The sequence below is a fragment of the Diabrotica undecimpunctata genome, chromosome 6 (assembly GCF_040954645.1).
Source record: "Diabrotica undecimpunctata isolate CICGRU chromosome 6, icDiaUnde3, whole genome shotgun sequence".
Taxonomy (NCBI): domain Eukaryota; kingdom Metazoa; phylum Arthropoda; class Insecta; order Coleoptera; family Chrysomelidae; genus Diabrotica; species Diabrotica undecimpunctata.
Genome location: NC_092808.1, coordinates 145,404,789 through 145,426,008, shown reverse-complemented (window position 1 = coordinate 145,426,008; position 21,220 = coordinate 145,404,789). Strand labels below are relative to the sequence as shown.

Here is a 21,220-nt window from a genome sequence, read left to right as displayed (position 1 = left end):
AGGTAAATTGTATCGATAATAATGTAGCTATACTAGGAGATCCAGTCATGATAAGTAATAATTTTAATGAATATTTTTTAAATGCTGCTACACATCTTTTAGAAAATATACCAAAAATATAATTCAGCACCAAAATAGAGTTTAACAAAAACTCATTTTTTCTAACGCCAGTAACTATAAATGAAGTAATTGAATTAATTAGAAAATTAAAAAATAAATTCACTTCAGGATATGATGGAATACCTACAAATATAATAAAACTGTGTGCATATGAGCTAGCTATACCATTGTCATATAATAAACAATACCTTCATAAATGGGATATTTCCAGACAACTTAAAAATAGCTGTAGTAAAACCAGTGTATAAAAAAGGTGATGCCACTTTACTAGAAAATTATCGTCCGATAAGCCTCTTACCATCATTCTCTAAGGTTTTTGAAACAGTCATGTGTGTCAGGCTTCTCAGTTTTTTCTATAGCGAGGGACTGTTATGCCATGCACAACATGGGTACCTTAAGGGAAAATCTATAGAGACTGCCATTTATAATTTTATAACAAAGATAAATGAGGGTTATGAAAACAAAGATATATCCATGGGCATATTTTTAGATTTATCAAAGGCATTTGATACTTTAAATCACAAAATACTAATGGAAAAGCTTTACAGATATGGCATTAGAGGGCCAGGTTATAATTGGATAAAATCATACCTATCAAACAGAAAACAGAAAGTAAAATTTGAGTACGAGGGAAGAAATTGCTTTTCTGATGAAGGACTCATTTCGGTGTGAATTCCTCAGGGAAGTATTATGGGTCCTCTTCTCTTTGTTTTTTATGTAAATGATTTAGCTTTCGACATTACAGACAACAATCAGAATACTCTTATTGTGAAATTTGCAGATGACACTAACATTTTAACTATAGGGTCATCCTTGAATAATTTATTGAATATCGCTAATAATAGATTAGATAAAGCACAGAGATGGCTTAATATGAATAAACTCATACTGAACAGAGAAAAAACAAATTATATCTGTTTCGTCACTAAAACAAATAATAGTACCTTACCAGAAACTGTCTCAATTCAATCGCAAATGGTTACTCTAAACCAAAGCACAAAATTTCTGGGGGTACATATTGACCAAAATTTAGATTTTAGAGTGCATATAAATGAGATATGTAACAGGTTAGCATCTATCTGCTAATCTTTCAGAATAGCAGCAAATTATTTGGACGAAAAATGTAAACAAGTTGTATATTTTTCAAATTTTCATTCTGTACTGCGATTTGGAATAGTTTTCTGGGGGGGAAGTGGTAACGCTGAACAGGTTTTTATATTACAAAAAAGAGCAATCAGAACTCTACTTAACTTGAAATACAGGGATTCATGTAGAGGTAATTTCAAAAAACTAAACATACTAACAATGGCTGGAACATACATATATGAATGCTTACTTTTCATTTTTAAAAATAGACATAAATTCTTGAAACACATAACAAACCATAATACTAATACACGAAACAATCTCATAAACTATAATATACCAATACACAGACTAACAGCATCTGAGAAAACTACAGAATATGCCTGTATTAAATTCTTTAATAAACTGCCTTATAGCATCAAAATAGAAACTGACATAAATAAATATAGAAAGTCTGTTCAACAGTTGCTCATACACCTTGAACCGTACAAAGTGGAAGAATACCTTCAAGCTGACCTGCAGGGAGACTGAGGGCTCTTATCTGAATCTAAATGTCACTGTTATTATCCTTATATTTTAATATTACTTTTATGTTAAGTGTAGGTTGTTACAGCAACCATTACAAATTATAATTGACACCATTCTCTCTATTGACAATTTATATTTGTGTGTAACTTGTGAATCCTGAGAATAAAGCTTTTTTCTATTCTATTCTATTCTATACGGGCGAAAAAAAGGGAAAATTAAGTGTGATATTTAATTTCAAATATCTCATTTAAAAAACACTTTTTGTTTATTCTTAGGGACTTTCGGCCCTCGGTAATAATATAATCTTTCATTCTGCGTTTAAATTTTTCAAAAATATTTTTTAGTTCTCTCAGAATTCGAAAAAAATAAATGCATTTAAAAAGCATTGGTCCAAAATTTTGCGCCTACGCTCTCTAGTTCGTCTTGTTAACTTGTTATCTTCATAAACCGATTTTCATTAATATCGTTTTCGATATCTAGATAGTGAAAGCTCGTCGTGGAACACCTTCTATATTTATTTTCCGAGAGAGTGCAGAGTCCTCGTATAAATTTAGCAGAGGTAAAAATTCTTGAGTGTACTTCACAACTCACAAAATTAATTTTAATATAAGTAATGCAAGCCGTTTCCATTTCCACTCCAAACCACCGCATCCACTTAAATTTTGACTGTTTAGCGCATATAGTCGTCATATGGTCCATTAAGAAAATTAATTTTGCAATTAGGAATATTACGACTATCCTCCATAATTACTTTTTTAATAAATTATACACCTTCATAGTTAAATATAGTGGCGTTCACTTGTGTTATGTGCTTATAACGTTCTTCTGTTATAACAAGCCATTTTAATTAAATTTCCTCCATTCACTGTATGAATATTCCCCTCCTGGTAATTAAACAAGACACACGTCATCCGTTCTGAAGGGAAGAGAATTTCACAAATTTGATCATCCTGTTAGAATCTAACAACCTTGGTTTAACTATAGACTAATTACTCTAAAATTGAGAAATTTTAAAACATCAAGCCGTTTTTATTGCTAGGGAAATGCACTCGGGCGGCGGGTAAGTGCCAAAGTACAGCGAGAGGTTAATAGGCTTTTCATGCATTAAGGTAATTGAAATGTATGATAGTTTTGTGTTAGGAAGCCACAGAGTATTAGCCCTTAGTTAAATTAGATTTCCTTCGAAATGCGATACACTTTTTTCATTAAATTAAATTAAAACTCTATTTATATAAAAGAAAATTAAGTAAGTAAGGACAGTAACTTAAGAAGCTATAGATACAGAACTTTATGGCTTTTTTAGATTTTCTTCGTGGCATTCCTGGATGTAGCAGATAAAACATGGATCTGAAGGTGTTCTCCTGTGGCATTTTATCATCATCATTGGTGCTACAGCCCTATAAAAGAGCCTCGACCTTCCCAAGTCTATTACGCCAGTCAGTTCTATCCATTGCCAACTGTTGCCAGTTTGCTGCGCCTATTTGTCTACCATCCTCATCTACACCATCCCTCCATCTGAGTTTTGGTCTACCCCTTTTTCTACTTCCCACAGGTTGTGACATAAGGATTCTTCTAGGAGGGTTGTTCTGCTGTGATCTTGCCAGATGTCCTGCCCATCTTAGTCTTCCTATTTTTATAAAGGATACTACGTCTTTACCACCAAATATATGTTTATATCTGAGATATATCTCATAGTTGTACCTCCTTCTCCAAACACCATTTTCACAGATGCCACCAAATATTCTTCTCAGGATCCTTCGTTCAAATATAAGCAGGAGATTTTCATCTGCCTTGGAAATGGTCCATGCCTCCGACCCATATGTCAACACTGGTTGTATAAGGGTTTTGTATATGGTTATTTTTGTTTTTTGGCTTAAGTTTCTGCTTCTCATATGTCTACTCAGTCCAAAATAGCATTTGTTTGCTAGGATTATTCTTCGCTTGATTTCTTCCGTCATGACGTTCTCCTTGGTGATCAGGGAGCCTAAGTATGTGAATTTGTCCACCACTTTAAAGGTAGAATTATCAACCGTGAATTGGTGGCCGATGTTCTGGCTCTATTGTTGGGTGTTGATGCCATTATCTTAGTTTTATTTTCATTTACTTGCAGGCCCATATTTTTTGAGGCGTGTGACAAGGTGGTATACATTTCTTCTAGCTTGCGTGTTGTGCGGGCAACTAGATCAACATCATCTGCATATGCCAAAATTTGGGATGATTTATTAAAAATGTTTCCTCTGCTGTCTATTTGGGCATCCTGACCGCCTTTTCCAAAGCTATGTTGAAAAGGAGACACGCCAGCGCATCTCTCTGTCGCAGCCCAACATGCGTTTCAAATGCCTGTGATTGTTCGCCCTGTATTTCGACTTTGCAAACAACTTTACGCATTGTAGACTTAACCAATTTTATCAGTTTATCGGGGATGTGGAATTCATCCATGGCTTCATACAATTTATTTCTTAGGACACTATCATAGGCCGATTTAAAATCTACGAAAAGATGGTATGTGTCGATATTAAATTCATTGGTTTTTTCCAGTATTTGCCTTAGCACAAAGATCTGGTCTGTTGTTGATCGACCAGGCCTAAAACCACTTTGATATTCGCCAAGAAGCTCCTCTGAGTATTCACTCAGGCCATTCACTCACCATATAAAATATTCGAAAATATTTTGTATGCTGTATTAAGGAGGGTTATTCCCCTATAGTTTCTACATTCTAATTCATCGCCCTTTTTGTGTAGCGGGCAAACGATCCCAATACACCACTCTTCTGGGATTTGTTCCTCATTCCAGGCTCTCAGTATGATTTTATATATATATATATATATATATATATATATATATATATATATATATATATATATATATATATATATATATATATATATATATGATTAGTCAGAGTAGCACCTCCACATTTCATAAGTTCCGCGGGTATACCATCACTTCCTGGAGATTTATTATTTTTTAGGTGTTTTATTGCATCCCGTACTTCCTGAATTGATGGAGGCTCCAATGGTGTATTGTTGTTTGCTCCTGGGGGTGGTTGATTTGGATCTTCTACTTCGATAGTAAGCAGTTCTTTATAGTGTTCCACCCACCTTTTCAATACTTCTTCTTTTGTATTGAGTATATGCCCCTCCTTATCCTTACATAGTCCGATCCTTGGTTTAAATTCTTTTCTTGCTTTATTTAGATTTTTATAGAATTTTCTTGTTTGATTTTCCTTTTTGAATGCCTCAAATTCTTCCAATATTCTATTTTCATAAGTTCGCTTTTTTCTCCGGTGGATGTACTTCTCTTCTCTTCTGAGATCTTTATATTTTTGTTCTTTTTCTCGGGTTCTTCTTTGCTGAATCAGTTTATATGCATTGTTCTTTCTTCTTGTAATGTCCTCGCACTCAGCATCGAACCACTCATTGCGTGGTGGTGGTCTTTGCGGCCCTAGAATGTTATTTGCTGCGTCTTTAATGTAATTTTTACACATTTCCCATTGTTCACTAATTGTTAGATTCTCTTTAGTTATGTATTTAGTTTCGATATAGTTTTGAAACCTTTCTACCGTTTGCGGGTTTTTGAGGAGTTCAATATTAAGGCGCCTTGTTTTGGTACTTCTCTCCTTCTTCGCATTTGAGATTCTAGCCCGAATTCTTGTGCCAACTAGAAAATGATCTGAATCAATATTGGCGCCTCGATAGGTGCGGACATCCATAAGATTGGAGAAGTGTCTAGCATCTATGATCACATGATCAATTTGGTTGTTCGTTAATCCATCAGGCGAGGTCCAAATCCCCATATGTATTTTTTTGTGTAGAAAACATGTGCTTCCTACGATCATGTTCTTTGAGGCTGCGAAGGTGATTGCTCGGTGTCCATTCGAATTAGTATTATTATGGAGACTATATTTACCAATGTGCGGTAGATATATTTCTTCCCTTCCGATTTTTGCGTTTATATCACCGATTATTATTTTAATATCATTTCTGGGACAATTGTCATATGTTCTTTCTAATGGCATTCTGTGGCATTTTACATTTTAATTATTTTAATTTTTTTGGATTACCCACAAATAAATCAGAAATATTTTATTGGACGTTTAAAGCTCAAAAATCTTTTTCAAAATAAAAATTCTAGAAAATTACCTATATTATTTATTTTTTATTTCTTGGGCAAAAAATTTTTTTTTAGTTATATAAAATGTCTAGGGGTAAATTTCTGAAATGAATATAAAAACAAATAATAGAAGCAGTACGTAAAGGTCATGGTTACAGAATAGGGAACAAAGAAATCCAAATATTATGTTATGCAGACGACGCCGCATTAATCACCGAGACAGAAGACGAGCTCCAAAGATACAGACACAGCTTCAATACAACAGCCAAGAAATATAATATGATAATATCAGCAGAAAAAACCAAATGTATGACAACATCTAAATACCCACTACGATGTAAAATCGAAATTGATTGATTGAAGCAAGATTTAGATATATGGGAATAAATATAACTAGTTCCGGAGATATTGAAAAAGAAGTACGACAACAAAGCTTAAAAGCAAGTAAAGCGGCGGGATCTCTTAATGCCACAATCTGGAAGAACAAATACCTAAGACAAGAGACAAAAACAAGAATCTATAAAGCAGCAATTATACCTACACATAGACAATACACGGCGGAGACAAGATTTGGCACATCTAAAACGAGACGACTACTAGAAACAACAGAGATGAAAATACTCCGACGAATATCAGGGAAAAGTCTGTTAGATAGGGAGACAAGAGAAAACATAAGAAGAGCATGCAATATAGAAGACATAAATGGATGGGTGACAAAACGGAAACAGGAGAGGAACGAACATATTAGTAGAGTGGCAGAGGATAGGATAGTACGAATAGTATGAGATGTCATCACATGGTCGAAGAAGTCTTGGTAGACCAAGAAAAAGATGGTGCGATAATTTAAACAATTCAGGAGGCTAATATTGAAGAAGAAACAGGCTTTAAAGCCTACTTACAAGAAGGAAGAAGAAGAGGAATATAAAAACTTAAAATAAAAAAGTTCCAAGAATTGGCTTTTAACCACAGTAGTGAAGTAAAAATGCAATTTGTATATGTTAATAATAAAATATTAATTTTAAAATCATCAGTAAGTATAGTTGTCAACAAATTATTGCAGAAAACCTTATCTTAAGCTTATTACAGTAAAGTATTAATTTGTATTTAAGTGCTGTCGTTAAGTTTCGAGAGGTATATACCATAAACAAGTAGACCAAAACAATGGACTATTTGTTTATGGTTACATCTGCTACCTGCTTTTGTTAGTAATCCCATCAAATAGAAACGACGTCATAATGACATGCCGATAATAAATTCTACAATAATTTGGTGGCGACAGTACTTGCTAAATATCCCCATCAGGGTTTACTTTCAGGAGACATAATGATCCCTACTCGTAACTACAACCGCATGTTAGTTGGCTGGTGTCTTCTGAGCAACGCAGATGGGTTTGCAGTGTCGAGTAGGGGCCATTGTGTTTTCTGAAAGTAAATCTTTCAAAATTTTAATACAACCACACCTCTAACTCAAAAGAAGTATTATATTTAGCCTTACTAACAGAGCAACTAAGCTATCTAGCCCACACTACCATTCCTAAAATCTGAAAAAAGTTAAAGTTAGGCATTTCAGAAAAAAATAATTATTCAATAGGATTTTACAACCATATAGATAGTTTAAAAAAAGTTGCATTACCAAAATCAATCTAATTCCGATGCCAATCCAAATCAAATCCAATCCATACCTAACAATAATAATAGTAATGTTACTAAATAAAAACAGATATCATACATTCTTATCATAGATTAATGGATTCTCTGAAGAAATGTCAAAAATGTTGGCAAAATATGACATCGATGTTGGAAATAAATCGTTAAAAACAGAAGGTTTGTTGCACACAAAAAAAGTGTACAAATCAACAAATTGAAACACTTATCCAAGCATTCTCTAGAAAATAGCCATTCTTTTGATTTTGAAAATGTACTTTTTCTTCTTCATGTACCTTCATGTCTTTTCAGAACGTTGGGTACCATCATAGTTATCTTAATTTTATTTATTCTTATGAAAATGTACAGATTTTGGAAAAAGAACAAAATTACAATAAACCGTATTCATTTTACATATTCCCAATTGTCAATAGAAGCACGGGAAAACCAAACAGGGTCGTACTGATCTGTATCATATGATTTTTAAAAATATTTACTTTTGAAACTATTAGTGTAAGAATTTCTTGAAATTTAATCATTAAATCACAATTAAACTAAACTCTAAAAAATAACACGACCATTAAATAACTTAACAATAACTATAACATAAATATAACACAATATATTAACTTAAAAATCAACACGATACAATTTGAATTTAAACATGCTGGCAAGTTTGGATCTGTAACATGAAAATCTGTCTGGCTTAAGGCAATAAATTATATTTAATAACCTCTTGACGAATGAGACGGCGAATATCAACACGTGCTTATGTTGACAGATGGGAATTTGCTAAATAGATTCCTATTGGAGATGATTCACATAAAACAAGATCAAAATTCTATCAATAATAACACTTATATCAGTCTTTTTATAAAAATATGTCCAATATGTATCATAATTTAAGATATTGAGTTGTTTTTTAAATACACCATTGATAGATATTTAAAGTGCGACCCTGAGCCACTTGTATTTTCAAGTACCTGCCGTATGTAATGTTTATGTAATTAAAGAGCTTATTGGAAATGGTAAATAGTCGAAACTTTTAAGCAATAATTAAGTAATTCATTTATAACAGACCGACAAACCCAGGAATTAATATATATATATATATATATATATATATATATATATATATATATATATATATATATATATATATATATATATATATATATATTGGATAATTTTTTGATAGCTATAATAAAATTACATTTTAGAAGATTCTTATAATTTGTTATTTATAAATTGAAATGTTTTGAAACAGAAGTATTCATGAACGACGTGTTCATACAATTCCATCGGCAATATTATTCTTTCCCCTCGATCGGTTTTAAACTAATATCTCAGGAACACTCAAAACCAATATTCGCCCAAATTATATTAGATCTTCTAACCAATCTGTCTAGAAGTTCTTGGCTTGACGAGAGCGAGAGAGAGTCAGGAGTAAGGATCCCCAGCGCTAAACGAAACAAAGCAATCTCATCAGGCGATACCATCGAGCATTATGACGTATTATTAGCGCATTACGGCTATTGGAGAGCGATTCAATTATTGGAATTGCGCCGTTGCGGCTCGCCCGCAAACTACGATCAAATATCAGAGATTTTCAGGAGAGATTACCTTGTTTTCTTTCTCTCCCGAATTCACTTCACTCCACTTCTGCTTCCACTCGCCTTCTAACAGATTTCTTACTAAATTTAATCAAAGACTTGTTGTAACTGATGGGCTATGAATAACTGAATGTTGCCTTGAACTTCAGAAATCAGTTGTTCGAAAAAAATCCAATTTTCAGCCATTTCTAGATTGAAATACGGCTTGTCCCATTCACATTAACACTAATAAAAATATTTTACAGGATTGGACAAAAAATTCACGTTAAACCATATTGTAAGACGAAATTTCTTAAGAATAAAACGATAAATATATTTTAAATGAAATCTACACTATTGGTGGATACATTCATAAATGATTTAAAAAAATTAAATAACCTAAGAAAAGAAAATTTTTTTCAATAAGTGTATTAAAGATATTTTTACCGTCGTAAAATAAAACTAAAAAGAAATAAGATTAAACAAAAAGATTTGAAGAAACACTAAATTGTGCTGTCTCATTATTTCATAACTATTTCCAAATTGGTACCTGTTTCCGTATTTGTCTGCCCACTTTCATTAGCAGAAAACATGTTGCTAGATGTCCTGTTTTTCTATTTTTCAGTTTCTCTTTCTTTCTTTCATTATCAGATGAGTTTCAAGTAATAGTGTGGATGGGGCACGAGCTTTTAGACAGAAATGACAGCATATTAGTTATCCATGTAATAATGGTTTTTCCCAACAAATGGCAAAAATGTTATCTAGATATAATATGAATGTTGGACATAAATCACTAAAAGATTCAAGAAATATTTGTCAAAACAACTCGAACCTATCATCAATAAAGATAATCAATCAGATGTAGTTTCTAAAATTAATTGTAAAGACTAACTCATAATATATTGGACAGACACATCAATATTTACAAAGACGAATTATTGCGCATAAAAACAGTATAAGAAACAATAAACTAAACACTACAGCCTTAACTCAACTAATAAGCTCTGCCAGTGTTCCCTTTTTATTTGTCTAAAGTATTCGTTTCAATTCTGATTCGTTTATAGTGGTTATATGCCTGTTGTGTTGGTTGTGTTCTCTATTGTAAAAAAACTTTCTTCTTTTCTTCACATTTTGTCTTCAGTTCCTCTCTAAACCATGGTATTTTCTTTTTTGATATGTTAGTCTTTGTTACTTTCCTCTCTCCAAGTGATTCTGTTGCTGCGGTAATTATATTATTTTTGAGTTTTTCCCAGCTTTCTTCGATGTTATCGTTTTCCAATATTTCATTCCCAGCAATATTTTATTCAAGTTGAAATAATTCGATTATTTTATAGCTGATTTATTACTGTATTTGTTCTTAATTTTTAGCAAATATTGATCATTGCTAAATATATTTCTGAAAAAAAAAGAGAGTTAGCATATTATATAGGTGTCTTTTAGAGGTATCTAAATCGATGGATCTAACAAATTGCAATTTCAGTAAGAGTAGAACGGCCCTATTTCCTTATCTAAATAAAAGCTGGAAAATGTTGTTGACATAGGATGATTATCTTTATTTATGTAAGTTGTGAGAACCGAAAAAGTAGCTATTTCGTGAGTTTTCTCGGATATCGTCAATCATTGTTCGATCTGTTTACAAAGACTTGACCACATTTCTTATAAGTATTCTCCTCGAGTTTACTGGTGGTTCGATTGTTTTCAACTCAAATATTCCAAAACAAATTAAATTTTCACCATTTCCAGCTCACGATTCCATTTTTATGGTAATTTTGTTTTTATGTATAGATATCTACCGAGCTCAAGGGTATAAATTTCAAGTATTTACTGTGTTTTTAACAAAGAATGACTGTACAGCCAAAGAAAAGTTATTTGGTCGACACACAGCAAGAAAACAGGACTTTTAAAAGAAAAGAAATTCGATTATATCAAAAAATAGGTTTTCTCAAGCCACGAACGAATTGAAACCCCTAGACTTTGATACGGATGTTGTTATTTGTGTAAAAATAATGAGTTTTATTATTACCTTCAACCATACTGCATGCTAAAATGGACTGTATCCAATGAAATAGCAATAATGGATCCTGCAGATTTTGGAATGTATTGGAAAAGTATTATGAGAACAATTTAATCATAATCATATACGTTAATTAGTAACTTTAAACTTTGACTAACTGTTAAATTCGACTGTTACTTGATGGAAATTCATTTTATCTAACAATAAAACAAACTAATGAAAACTTTTTAATTTGTAAAAACTTGTAAAACTTCCACCAAATTGATTAAAATTTATTAACACCTCAGCTGTTTTACTAGAGTGTCTTTCCCAAGTGATATATTTTTGGATGTGATGAATTTAAAATTCGTCATTAAAAGAAATTTTATCGTCATTTTATTATTGAAAGTCCTTTTGTGTTCTGCTATACGTTTGAAAAAAGTTCTACCAGTTTGACCGATGTAAGTTTTTGGGCAGTCGCCACATTTAAGTTTGTATACACTGGCTGTGTAATTGCTTTTTCTTTTGGCTTTTGTTGTTCTTATATTTATAAATGCCATAATCGGGGAAGCACATATTCTAGGGCTAAAAATAAATATAAAATAAACAAAAATAATGGCTGTTCCACGTACACCAAATGCCGACATTAATCATATCTATAACAAATAGATAGAAACCGTACAATGATGCCAGTATCTTGATTGCTGGATAACAAACGATCTTGACCAGGTCTAAATAGGAGCTCTTATAGAGTATGTAAGGTCGACTTTTCAAAAAAATTCCTAAAAATTTCATTTTATCATTGGATATCCGACACCGATATGGTCTTTAGAAGGATGCTGAAGATCTCTTGGATAGAGCACGTGACCAATAATAGTGTGATATGAGTGTTTTATAAACAGGGAAACAAGTTATCTAGGATATATATCTCCAATGGCGCTACAGCCCAAATCGGGCCTTGGCCTCCTCCAAACTATGCTTCCAACCTTGTCGGTCCCTCGCCGATCTTCTCCAGGTTCTCACGTCTAGCCAATTTTGCGCGTCCGCTGCCACTTCATCCTCCCATCTTTTCCGTGGCCTTCCTTGGTCTTGTGCCTAGGGCTCTTTTCGGCAATCTTTCTGTCTCCATTCTTACTACATGACCAGCCCAGCGAAGTCTCTAGGACATATATACAAAGGAGAAAAATACAACTTCCTACGACTCATAAGGGAAGGGAAAGAGGAAGGAAAACGAAGAGGTCTAGGAACAAGAAAAAGCTCGTCGTTGAGGAGTGTAAGTGTCTGCACAATCATAGGCACTTATTCATTATTTAGAACAGTCGAAGAGATCAATTTGCTGTAGTTACCTTCAGTAATGGAAAAGGTACCTTAAGAAGAAGATTCAGGTATTGCCTTTGAAGATTGAATATTCTTTGCTTGTGTGTGTTTGTGTGTATATACACAATACACACACACAAACACACATGCACACCTTTGGCCGGGATCTCTACTAAACTGCTTTTCCCATAGTCTTTCTCTGTAATATCTGCGACTGCGTTTATTTAACATATTCCCATTAATGTTCTATTCTTTTGTTTGTTACAGTATTTTAATGAACTTATAAGTACTATTTACCACCAATTAAGGAAAAAACAAAAATAACAAGGAAAATAGTAATTTAAGCCACATTTTATTTAATAATAAGGTATGATATTTCTTAATTAAAAAGTTTTGCGTATGTTCCAAATTACTTTTGGAAAATAATATTCAAATCAATATAGTGGTAGTGGTAAATAGGTAAAAACTATACGAATACCTAAGTTAGCCTTGTAATCTACACAAAAGCCAATATTTTACAGCAGAGGCTATCAGATTTTACACTGTTCGCAATTACTAAAGAAACGAATTCTTACAAATAAATTTAAAAGGATACTATCATTATTTAAATTAGTATGTCTCGGTTGCAATGGCCATTGGCACACACAATATTGTATATATAATTATTATAAAGAGGACTTATGACTAATTATTACAGTTGTTAATCTTAAAATTATTCTAACAATTTATTTTATATACAAGCGGTATAAGAACCTAGAAAATCTAATTGAACTTAAAAGAAGTAGGGCTAGAGCCAAACTGGCTACCACAAGATTTAAAATAAAATCCTGGATAAGGTATATGTAGAAACGATCAATCATTACACACCTTGATCAAACACATGAAGAAAAATAAAGAATATAACAGGCTCTAGTTCATATCAAGGAATAGATTCATTAGAAATAGACAATAAATCGTCAATAACAAAACATGCAGAAATCGTAGAAAAAATTGCGGAAACATTCAAGTTAACATTCACCAATTCTAACTACTAACATAGTTAACAATAATGAACCTATAAATGCACGTATCACAATCAGATAACTAAGAGAAATGGTAGATTCTTTAAAGGACACATCCCTGGGTCTGACATCTTAGCTTCTTTTCTGAAACACTTACCTGAAAAAGCTGTAAAAATATTATTAAGAATAAATAATCGTACATGAACTAAACACGAATTTCCCAAATTATGGAAAACAGCTATAACTTTTTCCATCTTAAAATCGAATAAGTCGCCAAACAAAGCAGATACTTATCGTTTGTGGTGTCTGGAAGAAAATAACCTACTAATAAAAGAAGTATCTGGATTTTAGGTAGGAATCAACCTTAAAGGGAAACAAAGCATTGCCAAATTACTATGAGATCAACTCAATAAATTTATATCATGGTCTAAAAGGAGCGGTTGTTAATTTACTTTATCTAAAACTCGCTGCATCATATTCTCAAAGAGACCAAAAGAAAAAGGAAATACCGACTTAAAAACGAATAAATATCTAGGTGTAATATTTGATCAAGCTCTAACCTGGAAGGATCACATTAAATATATTTCAGCAATTAGTCAAAAAATATTAAACCTCTTAAAATGTGGTAGGTAAAAAGAAATAAGAATATGACTGACTCACAATCAATTTATTCTACCACCAAAGACCGGTTCCGCATACTATAATTTGCTATGCATCTTCAGGTCAACGGTACATGGTAAACTAAATCCTGAAAATATAATAACCCGTATTAGGGTACAGAATATACAGCAATTATGCCAATATTGTATGTGTGTGATTATCACATATGACTTTAAATTGATTAAATAAAACTTAAGTGAAAAACGATTAACCGAGGTAGTAATTGAAAAGAACAAATTACGCAATAAATTAGCTTGGAGAGCGAGATCAAGTGAAAGCGTGTGCAATGGCTTTTGGTACGCTGAAGAGGTGAGTCACTAGCGCGTTGAAAAACAGGCACATTCCATGACTACATAAAAAGAAGAAGAAGAGCGATATTTTCAAACTTGTTTATTAATTTCTTTCTCGTTCGTTATTCTGTTGTATTATATGAGCTAATTGTAGAATCTAGATGCTATAAAAACACATAAAAAAGTTACCTGTAGATATGTAATAAAAAAATCTACAAACTTTACCGTTTATTTTGTTTTAAAATGTTTCCTGTACCTTAAATGGTTAATCCGCCATCGCAAATGTTTTCTAAAATAAGATAAATCAGTGTTAACAACAAATCGTGACATATTTCTTTTATTGTAGACGGGGTAACAAATCTAGTTTGAAAATCGGGCAATGACATCTGGAGACCCAACTGTTCAGAATAGGCCATCTCTTCGGCGCTTCAGAGCTCCTTCGGTAGGTAAGCAATAAGAGCGATATTAGATAGTTTGTCCTCATTTCGTTTCCACTGCGTACTTACTTGCTTACATTAAAAAAAAATATTTACAAGTTCCCTTTACTGTGCTTGCTAAGTAGCTTCATAAAATAAGTAGCTTGAGTATTTTCATGAAACTCATTCTAAATCTGCAACGTTATTCTCCTTTCCTATCATCTTTTGTGTAATTCAAATAATGCCTATTTATTTTAATTTCCAAAACTACAAAATTAATATAGTATGGCCATATGCGAAGGATGGACGAGACAAGAGAACTTGGAAATGGAAACCAATTAGAGGAAGGAAAATGGGATGTTCTTGATTACAGTGAAACGGACAAATAAAAAAAGTAATGGAAGAAAGAGACCTCGCTGGAGAAGCTATATATGACAAGAAGAAATGGTGATAGAGATGTGGTAAACGGCAAACAGAATATGCTGTGTAAAGCCACGAATAATGGAGTAGACAAGACACACTTTAAACTGAGTTGCTTATTAGCTTTAAATCACTTGCTAGCCAAAGAAATATTTCAAACACAGTGGCATAAATTCCAAAGGGCCTAAGACTGCGAATTTAAAGGTTATGAGCAAAATTGAGTCAGCAGATGGATCGATAGTACAATGAAATACAGATTCTCACAGCTCTGTGAAAGCTTATTCATTGATTATCACTGAAAGGCTTTAAGCCGCTAGAAACCCGAAATATAGTAGTATTACAATTAATATAATAATCAAGATGTTCTTCTGAGTCTATTATATTTCTTTTATAAAAAGTATAATTTAAAAAAATGTGGATATCTGAAAACTTTACTAAATATAAATTTTAGCAGAAATTTGCCTTTTAAATTTCAACTTTTTATAACAAAGACAATAAATGGGCAATAACATTCTTTTTGCGTAGGGCTTTTAACCTCCTTTTTGTTTCATCGTTCTACTATAAAAGCATTGTAGCCTTTAAAATACTTCCTTGACTACTCTAAAAGCAACTTAATGCGAGCTTTTTTCCAATTTCAATAAATTATTCCGGGACACACTTAAACTCCATTTTCATCTTATGATTTTATTACTAATTGTGGCCGTTATATTACTATTGTGCTAATTTTTTTCGTTATTCCTGTTTTTTAATAAATGCGATTTATTTAGAGAGTTTAAGTAATCCTGGATTCATAAAAATAAAACGAAAAATATAAACAGTTTGGAATAAAATGGTATATTTAAGGGTTACAGTTAAGGGTTTTGAAATATGAAAAAAAAAATAGTGTAGAAGTGTCAAATTTATTACCAATGCATCTGTATGGGCAAACCTTTGTTTGGACATCATCCCAAGAAGTCAGCTAAGAATATCTACAATACAGCGTCGAGCTATTGGTTAAGAGAAGAACAGATAAAAAAAAATGATTTTTTAGTTGCTATTCAGGATCATGTTATTCCAAACAAAGATTATCTTAAATATATAGTCAACATCCTTAAGTGCAAAATAACAAATTCCAATATAAATGAAACCAACACCTTACCAGGCGCTGCCAGGCATTTGATGCAACTAAATATAAGGAATGACGTGACTCAGTAGAAAAAATATTCCATTAAATGGGAGCTTAAAAAGTACAACTTCTTAAAACCAACCATTTCCGTTATTACCAATATGTATCTGACAGTATTCTTGAGAATTACAACTACAATATATACGGACAGACCAACAAGCTTCAGATAATAGACCGGATCTTATACTAATTGTTAAACTAACTAGACAATTAACAGGTATTGATATGGTGATATCCAACGATAATAACATGTGTGTTAAGTACAACAAGAATTCGCCAACTACAGAGTTCTTGGATACAAATAAGAAGACAATGGAACATGCAAAGTACCTAAGAGATACCTATTATTCCCACTATTACTAATGCAATTCCTAAAAACCTACTAGAGAACATAAAACAGCTAGGTTTGAATGAGCGTCTATAAGACCATGCGCAAAGAAAAATTAATATCGATATCCAGATGCGTACGACAATTTTTGGAAGATATTCTGGCATAACATCGGGTCCGGTCATCTAAGGCTCTATAGCATTGGGCAATTCTTTTGATGCCGTACGTTTCTCAAATGAGCGATTTTTGAACAATGGTATTTTCTTATTAAGTTATATACTAGCGGACCAACTCGACATCGAGTTTTGATGTAAGTTTTGCTGATATTTAAGAGGGGCGGAGTCTAACGATCCATCGTTTCCGTCGCCTGGTGTAAATGTTCCAAAAATCCTAAAAATAAACTGTATCGACGCCAATTTTTTTTAATTGAAAATCGATACAGTAGTGGGGCCTGCGTAGCGCAAGCGGTAGGATGCTTGCCTCGCACGCCGGTGGTCCGGAGTTCGAATCCTACCGCCGACAAGAACAACTAGACATTTTTAAAAATGTCTATAGGCCCCAGGTCGACTCAGCCTGAATAAAATGAGTACCTTGGGTAAAACCAGGGGTAATAATAGGCGGTTGAAGCGTAGCACTGGCCATGTTACCTTCCTTGTATACCGTAGGTCCTAGATATAGCAGACTACCCTGCTATACTCCCAAAGCCGCGAAGCGGTATAAAACGGGAGACTATTATTATATCGATACAGTAGTTTTTTTAGGATTTTCAAGAAGATTTACATTAGGAAACGGAAACAATATGATTGTTAGACTCCGCCCCTCTTAAGTAAAACACGGAAGTAAAACCGGAAGTAACTTTTTTTGCATATTTTAGATTGTAAAATGCCACGTTTAAGAAAAAGAAGTCGGTTTGAGAACTCTAACTAACTAACTAACTAAATTTATATTTAAATATTATTTAAATTTAAGAAATACAGAAAACAGTATGATGCTCCGCGCTAGTCTACACTACCGCCTACTGTTCCACTTTTTTGAGAATACGCCACAATTTTACTTTATAATAAGTTTATTTTTTATTTATTTATTTAAAATAAACCTAATTTAAAGTAAAATTGTGTCTTATTCCCAACAAAATTAATAATATATTTCTAACTAATAAATTAAAAACAAAGTAATGCTTACCTCATTATTTAGTTCTTCAAGTATTAAACTCAAAACGTAGTCTAAATCTCTAAATATCAATCACAACACCTCACATACGCTGCACTTGTTGGAAACAGAATACTTTCTAACTAAACATAAAAATAAAAAAATATTAACTCATCAGATAGTGTAAAACAGACCCCATAAATTAAAATCGGAGACAGGAGGATCCCGAATTTTGAGTGGTCATTATCGTTATTCCTTAAGTGGAAACACTTGTTGGTGCATTCCAGCATTCGAGAATTGACGCGTTGTTGCATTGTGTATAATATTGAATTCCTATACTTTACTATAGGAAAAATTCATTTTATGGCCGCCATTTTTAAACCGCTTCGAATTTTTTAAATTTTAAACCTTAGGGGGAATCTACTCAACAATCTGTTTAATTATTGGAAAAAATTATTCTCCTATCTATTACCGTTTAGGAGGAGTATTGCGCACAAGAAAAGGGCTTAGCGTTTTAGTATATAAGATATCATATATGAGGCTATGAGTGTAATAACGGACTAACCCCAATATTAATAATGTTAGAAAATGGGTTTGAAAAAAATTGAAAATTAGGGGATCCACTATAACCTTGTTTAAGAATATTTTTTGGTTTTAATGAATGGAAGTATGTTAGATATTACTTATTTGATAAATTTGATCAATAATGATAAATTTAAAATATTTTTAGTTAGTTAATGGGTTATCCTACAAAATAATACACTCGATATTGTATCACCACAGAATGTGTATAAAAATATCAAAAGTTAGAATGTCTAATCCTCTTAGTCGTCAAATGTACCAATTACTTCACCTCCGGCTGCTTGAGCTGAAGATCTCAGGTTTTTATAAAATTTATGTTGTATAGGGTGTATCAATTCCATTAACTGAAGAAGATCTTTTTTTAGCTTCATTAATAGTATTACCATTTGAATACAGAAGTGGCAATTCCATTGTATTCTTGGAAACAGATTTCCTTTTATTAAGATCCACTTTTTCAAAATAAACACCTTTATTGTTCTAATACCTATATTGAAGAGTATTGGGAAAGTCTTTCCCAAACCTTAACCATTGAATTTTAAGCCACTCTACCTTGGCTTTTGATTCAGAAACTTTTCTGTTGGTTATATTACTTTCAAGCAATTTCGTAGAAAAAATATTGATTTGTCCATGCTTATTATTGTGAACGGATTTTCTTTCTAGCGTGCTTTATCACTGTATGCCAGTCTTGGGGTATAAATACATGTGGATGGAATATCTTTTCTTTTTCTATTATACCAAAATCTTGGTCAGATGGCAAGTAAGAATGATCACTTACCAGAAACTTGTGGTCTATTTCTTCCACGGTAAAATCTGGAGATGTAGTGATATAATTGCATAATAATGATATTTTATTATTACGATTCTGACTGCCACATTATTCAGAATACATAATTTCAAGTCATTTCAATTTTACGAGATTTTTTATATAAAAAGAAAATGGCTAGTAAAATAAAATAGAAGTCTCTATCTCTATTTATTTTATCTTATTCACTAAAAATTCTACAATGGGAATTCACTCTATAAAATATTGCGGTTACCATAACTCCTAAATAAAAATCAAACTAAAATGTCATGTATTTAGATATGTTAAAAAATTTTAAATTTTTACTCTTTTTCAATTTAAGTATTGAAATATTCACTTTGTTTATATATTATAATTAATTATTCTAATAAATGTACAGTTTTCTCCTGAAGAAGTCACAAAATCGTGACGAAATATTGAGATAGAACAAATAGAGTTTCATTTCCTACAAACCGATTGCTGATACTATAAATCAATATTCAAAATAGTACGGTCGAAAACAATTTGTTATATATATATATATATATATATATATATATATATATATATATATATATATATATAGAAAAGAAATTTAATCTTTGCAGATTAGTTAAATAGTAAACTCTTAAATATTGGGGAAATCTGCAAGAAAGACTCTAATGTGTATCAATTGTTTCGCCGAAATTTTTCGCCAAAGAGAATTAATTTGGCTTCTTCAGGGCTGAAAGAGAATAAATTATAATTAGCTACCATATATTATCTATTAAAACATTATTGATCTTACCGTAACTTAGAATTGTAGAGTTAGAATATTAAAAAACTTAGCTAGTAACATAGTGGTGTTTTTTGTTACTATGTGAAAAAAAAGTTTTTTTTTAAGGTTTGAAATGTATGGTAGCTTTGAACTTGACACGTAAAGGCTTACCCAAGGTTAATCGAAAAACCCAATGTAACTACATTTAAAAGGAGGTAATTCTTTGAATTGTCGGCAATAACTAAATTTTTGATTTTTAGATAGTTTAAAAGTGAGGTTCTGTTTTAGCCAGAACGCAAGCGCTGATAACTTCATTGTTTTTATGAATCTTTATGTCGTTAAGGTTCATTGGTAAAAAACGAATAAGTTTAAATCCCAGTATAGGGAAATATTATTTTGATTTACTTTATTTAATTATATTATATTGTTCATGTATAATTGCATCTTATTGAGATGTATCTAAGAAAAGCAAGGGAATGTTATATATTTTTTGTGTTAATGAAAATTAATTATAAAGGTATGTTAGTTGTTAATGGATATATCAGTCAAGTTAGTTATCTGTGATATAGTATTGTTCTTGGTATCTGATTTAAGTAACAAGTGGTATATATCGCTTAGATTCTTGATGTCACTCTTAACATTAATGGAGAAATCGTTAAGGAAAATATATGACATTTCAATGAACTCTCTTTTAGATTTATTGTTCTCACTTTTAAACTATCTAAAAATCAAAAATTTAGTTATTGCCGACAATTCAAAGAATTACCTTCTTTTAAATGTAGTTACATTGGGTTTTTCGATTAACCTTGGGTAAGCCTTTACGTGTCAAGTTCAAAGCTACCATACATTTCAAACCTTAAAAAAAAACTTTTTTTGCACATAGTAACAAAAAACACCACTATGTTACTAGCTAAGTTTTTTAATATTCTAACTCTACAATTCTAAGTTACGGTAAGATCAATAATGTTTTAATAGATAATATATGGTAGCTAATTATAATTTATTCTCTTTCAGCCCTGAAGAAGCCAAATTAATTATCGAAAACGTTCGGCGAAACAATTGATACACATTAGAGTCTTTCTTGCAGATTTCCCCAATATTTAAGAGTTTACTATATATATATATATATATATATATATATATATATATATATATATATATATATATATATATATATACATTATAATGCATTAAAGTGTACAGTAAAATAATTAGAAAACCCTTTAGCACTTATCACCCTCGGACCGCATGCAAGAAACCGAATAAGCAGCGAATAAAG

The 21,220-nt window shown here is 31.9% G+C and overlaps 1 protein-coding gene across 3 annotated transcripts in view; it reads left to right on the top strand.

The window, feature by feature from the left end:
• The window catches only part of LOC140444039 (LIM domain only protein 3-like), a 266,424-nt gene that overhangs the window by 100,179 nt on the left and 145,025 nt on the right, over positions 1–21,220 (top strand). Inside the window, exon 2 of one of the 3 annotated variants that reach the window (XM_072535631.1) lies at positions 14,690–14,785. The exons of 1 other annotated variant lie outside the window; for it this stretch is intronic. In XM_072535631.1, the coding sequence (XP_072391732.1) occupies positions 14,723–14,785 (63 nt within the window). In that variant the 5' untranslated portion in view covers positions 14,690–14,722. Of the gene's footprint in view, positions 1–14,689; positions 14,790–21,220 lie in introns of all 3 variants that reach the window. One more of the 3 variants, XM_072535633.1, reaches the window with a different exon arrangement.